Source organism: Microtus ochrogaster, chromosome 10 (genome assembly GCF_000317375.1).
Source record: "Microtus ochrogaster isolate Prairie Vole_2 chromosome 10, MicOch1.0, whole genome shotgun sequence".
Taxonomy (NCBI): domain Eukaryota; kingdom Metazoa; phylum Chordata; class Mammalia; order Rodentia; family Cricetidae; genus Microtus; species Microtus ochrogaster.
In genome coordinates, this window is record NC_022016.1 from 55,500,582 (window position 1) to 55,509,677 (window position 9,096).

The 9,096-nt window shown below is 54.6% G+C and overlaps 1 protein-coding gene across 3 annotated transcripts in view; it reads left to right on the plus strand.

Annotated features, from left to right (window-relative positions):
• The first annotated feature begins 3,360 nt into the window (after positions 1-3,360).
• Hpca (hippocalcin) overlaps positions 3,361-9,096 on the plus strand; it is a 9,620-nt gene continuing 3,884 nt past the window's right edge. The window contains exons 1-2 of one of the 3 annotated variants that reach the window (XM_026782213.1): positions 3,361-3,491; positions 6,136-6,534. In XM_026782213.1, the coding sequence (XP_026638014.1) occupies positions 6,157-6,534 (378 nt within the window). In that variant the 5' untranslated portion in view covers positions 3,361-3,491; positions 6,136-6,156. Of the gene's footprint in view, positions 3,492-3,771; positions 3,857-4,399; positions 4,914-6,135; positions 6,535-9,096 lie in introns of those variants that run through there. The other 2 variants (XM_005353206.3, XM_026782214.1) reach the window with 2 other exon arrangements.

The window sequence follows — 9,096 nt, forward strand, 5'->3', positions numbered from 1 at the left end:
CTGCAGGAGAATGTTCAGGCCCAAACCTCTGCTCTGTAGGGGCCTGCTGTACCAGCCAGTCCCAGACTCTTGTTACCTTGGTAGCGAGGTGCTTGTACCATGTGCAGAGTACCTACGTACCTAGGTACCATGTGTGGCTGCTCCTCAAGCTCACAGCCACCCTTCCAGGGCTGTCTCTGACACTGCCTCCCTCTACAGAGGAGAAACCAAACCAAGCTGTTTGAGACTCAGAATTCAGTTTGCTCTGTGGGCAGCTGGGCAGACTGTGTCCAACATGGCAAGTGGGGCTTCCCCAGAGAGACCCTAGCTCTGGCATCCCCACCCCTATCCCGCTGGCCCTGATTTCAGGCCTGCAGCCCTGGAGTCCTGGACTTTCTATCCTTCCCCAACTATTCCTTCCTCATGGCCAGCTCTTTGGGGAACTGCCAGGCCTGCCCCGCCCCCTCCCGGGCTGTGCTCCTGGCAGCTCTGCCACCCTGGGCTCTGGTCCGGGGGTGGTCCCTGGCATCAAGGGAAGCTGGCAGAGACTGGGATTAATGAGGTTGAGACCCAGGGCATTCAGGAGAACCCCAGATCTCACTTCACAGCCCACACTGTGCTCCAGGCTGGGTGGGCAGGGCTTTCTGGGAAGGGGTGGCTTAAGGTTTTAATCACTTTATCAATGTTTGTTTGTGTGAACTCAGCCCCCGAGATGCTTTCCCCTCCATCTGTCCCCACCATCTGCTTCCATCAGGATTTTCCAACCCGTTGGGGACCCAAGAGACATGGGCTGGGGGTTGGGTCACTCTTGTGAGTGGGCGAAAGAGGGACAAGAGCTGCCCACTTCACGGATAGGCCTCCAGAGTGGGGGTGCAGCTCCTGAGTCACACAGAGCTGGGTTCAACATGTCTGTCCTCTTGCTAATTTGCTTCAGGGTAGAGACTTCAACCCCCTGAGCCTCAGTTTCCACCTCTGTAAAAATGGAGGCAATAGGAGAGATGCTCAGGACCATGGACTTTGAGATGATGTGGTCTAAGTAGGACACTCTGCACACAGGGGATAAGCGACGTCCGGGCAGCATGGTAGAAGAGGACAGCCATCCTGGTTTCCGAAGCCCCAGGCTCACCTCTCTGCTCTGGAGACATGTGCATTCTTTCAGGGACTGTCTGTTGCCCTGTCCCATCCCTCCTGACCCCACTTCTACCCAGGCTGTGGCTCTCTTTCCCTCTTGGACACTTTTTTCTGAGCAAGAGGGGAGGGGCATTAGCAGGAGGAACCTGAGCATGCACACAGCAGGCCTTCAAATGAGGTAACCCCAATGCCATGGGTACCTGAGCTGTTTTTGTCATGTCGCCTGCCCAAGGCAAGAGTTTTACCTCAGGAGGGACAGAAGTGAGAGACCGAGGCTTCCCAAGCTGCAATCCCTTTGCTGCCTTTTCTGACTGTACTGCCAGGCACTTGTCTTAAACCCAGGGTCTTTTTTGGGTGGGGAGGGGATTTTCGAGGCAGAGTTTCTCTTTGTAACTTTGGAGACTGTCCTGGAACTAGCTCTTGTAGACCAGGCTGGCCTCGAACTGCCTGCCTCTGCCTCCCGAATGCTGGAATTAAAGGTGTGCGCCACCACCGCTCGGCTGGACTCAGGGTCTTAAGGAGTGTGGGGAGTCCCTAGGCCTCCTCTTTGACTCAGGAACCTGTCCAGTGCTTCGATGGCTCTTGGGAAGGTCGAGGTGGCTAATGGGAGCAGCCAGCAGCACCCAGGAGGGCTCAGGCTCTGCTTTCAGCGGCTCTCAGTGACACGCAGAAACAGGCAAAGAAAGTCGATGCCCTGGACGAGGTGACTCCGTCCCACCCTCAGAAGCACACCACTGTGGAGGCAGGATGCTGAGGGAAGGTTCCAGAACCACCCTCCCAAAGAAGGAAAGCATGGGAGCCAACTGAACCTGTGCCTGAGCCAAGAGTCAGTCCAGAGGAAGTAGGGGTACTCCAAGACCTTCCACCCAAGAATGGAGAAGAGAAATCAAGGCATGCCGGGAGATTCCAGCTTCCGGCAGGAGGGAGGGGAAAGGAGCGGCGGGGACAGAGGGGATGATTCTGGGTTTGGCTCCTTTCCGTGTCCCAAGCATGGCTGTCCTTCTGGGCCCACCGGGGAGGGGTCTTGGGTGGGGCCTAAGCAGATCTCTACTCTCTGTCAGCCTGCAGGTCTTCCTGAAGGAGGCAGCTGGGAACCACCCACGTTCATCTGGCGTCTCTCACGCCTCCACTGGGGGTCCCAACACAGGAGCCAAGGCACACAGTGGAGCCGGTGTTCCCAAGGGCCCAGCTGTCCCTATTCCATCCGGGTCTGGCTCTCCAGCTCTGTCGATGTACACCCCCTCTTTTCCTCTAAGCACAAGAGGTGAAGGCTAGACTGAAGGGCCTGGTCTAGGCACCTAGGGGGGAGCTTTGTTTGGTGCCTTGGGCAGCCAGGATGATCTGAACTATAGGTAGAAAGAGCACTGGAAAGAACTGTCCAAGAAGAGACAAATGCCATCAATGCCACCTCCTTAAGGAGGTCCGGAAACCAGGCTCATCCTTCCATTGTTCTTGACATAACGCTCCAGTGAGCCACTGTGTGGACGTCAGACCTGCTCTGTCCCACACAGCTAAGACTCCTGGTCTCATCTGGAATGCAATCTGAAGAGCCATTGCTCTCGATCTGCCGCTGTCCCAAGCTTTCTTCAAATTGCTTATCCGACACACCACAGAACTGACTATGTATGTCCTATCACCGTTTCTTCTGCATGATTGCAGCCCAACGTCTGGAACAGTGCAGAGTGCAGAAGCAATGTTTGACAAGTATTTTTGAAATGGAAGAACGAGAGCTCTTGAATTTAAGCCACTCACTGGCAGCTAGACATTGGAAAAAGCAATTAAACGTTGCAAGTCTCAGTTTCCTCTTCGGCAATGTAGAACACAAGACGGTCCATATCCTAGAGATGGAGAAAGGACAGAATTTAAGCTGTAGGGATTGTTACCAGGGCTGGAGGAGGGAGGGTGTAGCCCTCTATACAGGCAGGAGGAGCTGTGCCGGGGTCGGGGTCTCTAGAGAGCAGCTGTCCCGAATGTAGACAAGAGGCCTACCCACCTCAGAAACAGCCCCATCCCCCTCGCAGGTGGAGATGTGTTTCTGCGCTCTCAGGTCACAGGCCTGCACCCGCAGAGGCTGGGGGAGGAGACGGTGCCTTGCAGGGAGGGGTACTGGGAAGAACGAGGTACATCCATGGAGGTGGGATTAATTCTTAGAAGGGGTGAGGGATGACATCCTGAGTGGTAGGCTGGAGAGGGGGTGTGCTCTCCGAGGCGGAGGTAGGCAGGGGGCGTGTCTGGCCCCTGGAAGACCTCGAGACTGGGGAATGGGCGCTCCCGCCTCTCCAAAGAGCCCCCAGATCAGCTGGCTCTGGAGTTGAGGTGCGGGGGCAGCCAGGGTACCTATCGGATCCCGCCCTCGGAGCGACAGGCTGCCCAGTGCCCAGGTAGGGGTGGGGAGGAAGCGGGTGGCACTGCCCTGGATTGTTCCCGGTTTAGGAGAACGGTCCCTGGGCTCTGTTCTGCTTCTTTCTTTGGTTTCCCCGAGTCGACTTGAAGAACTAGGGGGTCCCAATCTTCCCACAGCCGGGTGCTTCCGAGAGAGGGGGCCCGGGAAGTGGGGGCGTCCCGTTCCCTCTCCCGGGCGGGGGCGGAGCCTAACTGCCGGTGGGGACCCCCCCAGGGGAGGGGCTCCGGGCCAACGCTGCGGGGCGTCTCCCTCGCAGTCCCTCCCGCCCCTCCGGCCGCCTCTGCCGCCGCGCGCCGCAGCAGCGCCGCCTTCCCTGCGCAGTCGGTGTCTCGGCGTCGCTGGGTGAGTGGGGGCCGCTCCGGCCGGGGCCGGGGATGCGGGGAGGGCAGCCCCGGCGTCAGGATCCCACGTCCAGGGCTCCCCAGCCGGCTCCTCCCCGTCCCTCGTGGGATTCGTCCTACCCGTGGCGCTGCCAACCCTGGGCTGCCCCTGGGGATCGCGAGACGCTCTCCAGGGTCCTGACCGCCGAGTGGCCGGCTCCCGGGAGTCGCGCGCAGTCCGTCCCGGGCGCCCCCTCCAGGAGGGACCTCGCGCCGAGTGCGGGAAGGATGGAGGCGGGGGCTCAGGGCCGGAGCTGGGGGAGGCTTAGAGGGGATGCTAGGGCGGGTTTCTAGGATCGAGCTGTGAGGTTCCTCCTATTTTGGGCACCGGGGGTCTTTGCAGAGAAAACAGAGCCTTCTTCAAGCTTGGAGAGGCAATGCTGAGGGTGGCCAGGAGGAAGGGGCACCTGGAGGAGCGCTTTTGCCCGGAGCATCGCTCTGCTCCCGCCCCGCTGACCCAATTCCTTGGACCTTGAGGAGGGGAGTAAGGGATATGCTCCCCTGCTCAGCCCTGCGCATTTCCTCAGTCCCTTCCCACACACTTGTTCTATGGCTCCTCAGCCTGGGGCAGAAGAGACTGATCTGGGAAGGGGGGGGCACCAACTTACAGGAACATGCATGACACACTGCTGAGGACAGACACAGGTCCCCTCACGATCCCGGATACATTCTTCTCTTTGTGACAGGTGCATGATCGCTCAACACGCATATAGAATTCACATACAGACATGCATAGAAACGCACAGGGAGACAGCTGCGGTGCAGAACCCAGGACCCACATCATGTGTGAACAAACGCATTCAACATGCACCCATACTCATGTGCACGGAGCTTCATGTACCTCCACGCACAAGGAACCCTCTTCACCCTGTGTTACTGGTATCTCCAACCTCAGGAGCAAATTGCACACGCCCCTACATCTGTGCCTAGGACTGCCTGGCTACTCCCCCTCCAATTGATTGTCCTCAGCCTCATACTGTAATCCCTGCCCCAGGGGACCTTTTGAAACCAGGTAAAAGGTGAGTGTTGAGAGAGGTTTGGGTGGGCTGGGTAGGGCTCCCCGAGAAAAAGAGTCCTCAGCAGGTCTGGGAAGGGTTGTAGCTCCCTCTCCTGGGAGATGGCAGCACCCCAGGTATAGAAAGATAATGAGAAGGGTACCTGAAGGTCCCACGTGCAGCTGGCCATGTGAGAGGTGTCAGCATGCGAGTTGGCGTGTGATGGCATGTCTGAGACGTGGGGTTGTGGGCTGGTGTGTCTTGATGCGCAGTGGATGGAAGTCATGCGTGGTGCCATGTGTCAGTGCGTCTGAGTTGTGGGGCAGCAGGATTGTTGTGTGTGGTGGCATGGTGATCCATGTGTGGCGTAGGATGGTAGGTGAGTGGCATAGAACCTCACGAGGGCATTTAGTGATCCGTGTGGTACTATGTGTGCTGGGGACGTGCACTTGCATATCATGCCAAGTTTGGTGGCATCTGGGTATATGTAAATCATTTTGGCTTACTTACCATGTATGTAGCACTACTCAGCCATGGTTCTAAGTGCTCCCAAGTATTAACTAATTTAATCCCTTCAATAACCCCACGAAGTAAGTACTATCATTAAGCCCACTTTGCAGTTGAGACAGAGAGTTTAAAGAAATGCCAAAGGCACGCAGCTGGTAAGAGGGAGAGGTGGGATTCGAACTCAGGTGATCTGGCTCTGGGGTCCAGATTCAGGCCTCTTGTTGAGCACTTCTTCAGGAGGAGAAGCTGGCAGTGTCTGTGCTGCAGGGCCTGTGCGGGGCTCAGCAGGTATCTGGGAAGCCATGAGAAGGCAGCAGGTACCAAAGAGGACTCAGAAGCTGAACCCTTCTAGGAAACTCTGGGGGTCACTACCCTCTAGTGGCCTTGCGACCTGAAGCAGATCACCTCATTTTCTGAGCGTCCTTGCTCATGTGGAAAGTGGATTTAATCCCCAGATTTCCCCTTGGGAGGGCAAAAATGTGAACAGGATTAGCAGGGGCAGCCAGAAAGGGTGTCAGTGAGTGTGAGCTAACCCCTTAATCTTCTTCTGGGTCTCCTCTCCAGAGAAGCATGCCACAGAGCAGGGTACAGGCTGTGCCATCTAGGGCCCACCTCTCTCTTCCTGGGTCAATGAGAGTTTGGGGTGTCTTGTTTCTGAGGGTCCTTCTGGAGTGATATCAAGTGACCAAAAAGACAAAACCATTGCTCTTGCCCCTTCACCTCCTTTGGGGGTACCCAGGTGGGACTTGGCTCGTCTGCCATGGGCAAGCAGAACAGCAAGCTGCGGCCGGAGATGCTGCAGGATCTGCGTGAGAACACGGAGTTCTCGGAGCTGGAGCTGCAGGAGTGGTACAAGGGCTTCCTTAAGGACTGCCCCACTGGCATCCTCAACGTGGATGAGTTCAAGAAGATCTACGCCAACTTCTTCCCTTATGGCGACGCCTCCAAGTTTGCCGAGCACGTCTTCCGCACTTTTGACACCAACAGCGACGGCACCATCGACTTCCGGGAGTTCATCATCGCGCTGAGCGTGACCTCGCGTGGCCGCCTGGAGCAGAAGCTCATGTGGGCCTTCAGCATGTACGACCTGGACGGCAACGGCTACATCAGCCGGGAGGAAATGCTGGAGATTGTGCAGGTGGGCCGCCATCCACACCGGCTGCTCAGCCGCGCGGGCTCCGAACACCCTTCTTAACCTCTCAATCCACCTAGTCCTCCAGCAGTGACTGGGGCTCATCTTCCCATCCCGTTCACAAAATCCTTTAGAAGGAAATGATTTTCCATTTAAAGAAAAGCTGAGAGCTGAAACTATTATGGAGTTAGAGGCAGGAGGGTCAGGAGTTCAAAGCCAGCCTTGGCTACCAAATGAGTTTGAGGCCAGCCTGAACAATATGAAACTCTCTCCTCTCCTACCAACCTCACAACGATAAGGAAAGAAAAGCTGAGGATGTGAGGATGTTCCCATGTATCCCCCCCCACACACACCTGCTAGAGTTTCCTGGCATTGCTTTATCTCTGCCTGTGGGCCTTGCTTCTAGGTTGCTCTCGGCCCTGACCCTTTACCCCTCAAGTCCAGGATGTCTTTCCGAGGAATAAGACATTCTCTTACATAACCCATAGCATGATTATCCAAGTCAAGGCATTTGACACGGAAACAATGCTGTTCTGATATGGAGATCGTACGCTATTGTCCTCTCTCTTCAGAATGTTCTCTGTAGGTTTTTTTCCCCTTTTGGTCCTGGTCTGGTGTTCCTACATTGAATTTGTTGTCCTATTTTGCTAGTCATATTTATTTAGAGTCAGGGTCTCTCTCTGTAGCTCTGGCTGGCCTGGGACTCACTGTATAGCCCAGGATGGTCTCCGGCTCACAGAGATCTGCCTGCCTCTGCATCCCAACTGCTGGGATTAAAGGTATGCCACCGTGACCATCTTGGTTATTCTGATTTAATTTGGAATAGCTCCCCATCTTGCTTTGTCTTTCCCATATTGCTATTTCTGATATAGACCAGTTATATTTGGTTTGGTTTGGTTGGAGACAGGTCTCTCTATGTAGCTCAGACTGAATTTGAACTCATGATCCTCCCACCTTAGCCCCTGAACTGTTGGTTACAGGTGTGTGTCTCCATTCCCAGTATTGCCCATTTATCCATCCATCCATCCATCCATCCATCCATCCATCCATCCATCCGTTTGCAGTGCTCAGATCAAACACAGTTCTTGTGCCTGGTAGGGAGTGTTCTAGCACCGAGCCTCATCCTCAGCCCACAAGTACTGTTTTATGATTCTCATTACTGAGGAGGAAACATGCTTTGGAAGAAGGCACTTGTAGGAGACCTCACAGTCTGTGAGTAGGCCACCTGGCTGTAATGTTCACGTGCCATCTGGATACCCAGGCATCTCCTAGCTAATTGACAGAGGGGTACTTAGACCCTGAGCTGAGTACATCCTTAGAGCAGCCCCACGAGTCTCAGGCAGGCAGAGTGACTTGCTTGATGTCCAGAGTGGGTCTGAGCCCAGGCTGGTCGCCTGAGCCCAGGCTGGCCCATCACTCCAGGATACCTTTTGTAAGGAGACATGGCTTTCAATTCTGGACAGACTTTAGCTCTCAGGTTGCTCATCTATAAAACTGGAGCAGGGACAGTGATGCTGATTGCAGGATGCGATTTAGAGACTTGTCATGCATGCCTTTTCTTGGTACAAATTTAAGTACGGAACACATTAGACTTATTAAAAAAAAACAATCACTGCCGCTCAGCATTGAAGGTGGAGAGCGCTACGGTTCTATTTTACCCGCCCTGTCCTTGCTTAATTTAAACATTTGTTTTTAGACAGGTTCTCTCTCTGTGTAGCCCTGGCTGTCCTCTAAACATTTTTTATTTTATTTATTTATTTGTGTGTGTGTGTGTGTGTGTGTAGCATGCTCATGCCGTAGCACACATGAGGAAGTCAGAGGAAAACTTTTGGGAATCAATCCTCTCCTTCCACCATGTAGATCACAGGGGTTGACCTCAGGCTGTCGGGTTTGACAGCAGCGCTTTTATCCGTCGAGCCATAGCAGAAAGTCATCTACCTGTGTGGCTCATGCCCACTGTTCCTCTGAACCTTTACAGCATTTTTTCTTTTTTTTTTGCCAGCAATGTGTGATGATGTATGTGAGGGTATCAAGCCCCTACTTTCAAAAGAGATCAAGGGGAATGGTAGCTCCATCTAGGGCTTTGTAGATCCTTGGTACTCAGCAAATGTTAGTGGCTGTCACACTAACATTCTCTCTCCACACATCTTCTGCACTGGCTAAGATGTCCCTGGCAGCATCCCCAAGCCGTGTCTTGAGAGGTGCTGCCACGCAGCTTTGCACGAGGCCCCTTTCTGATATCTGCTCCAGCTCATCCAGCCCATGGCTCCCCGCTAGCTTGAGCGGCACTGGCTGCCTTGGGAAGCCACATGTTCCCTATGCTGGTAGCTTGTTGCCTCAGCATCTGTCCCAGCAACCTGCAAACCTGCAAACCACAAACTCCTATTTGGAGGCAGGATGATGGGGAACTCTGGAGGTCCCTGCTGGAAGGGTCAAGGTCGTGGTGGAGGATTACTTAGGGATCTGTTGAATGCCCACGAATTCAGAGAGAAGCTCATGTTTTCCCACTTGTACACTGGTAAATCTTGGTTTGGATGAATTAGCCCATTGCTCAAGGACCCTTGCACC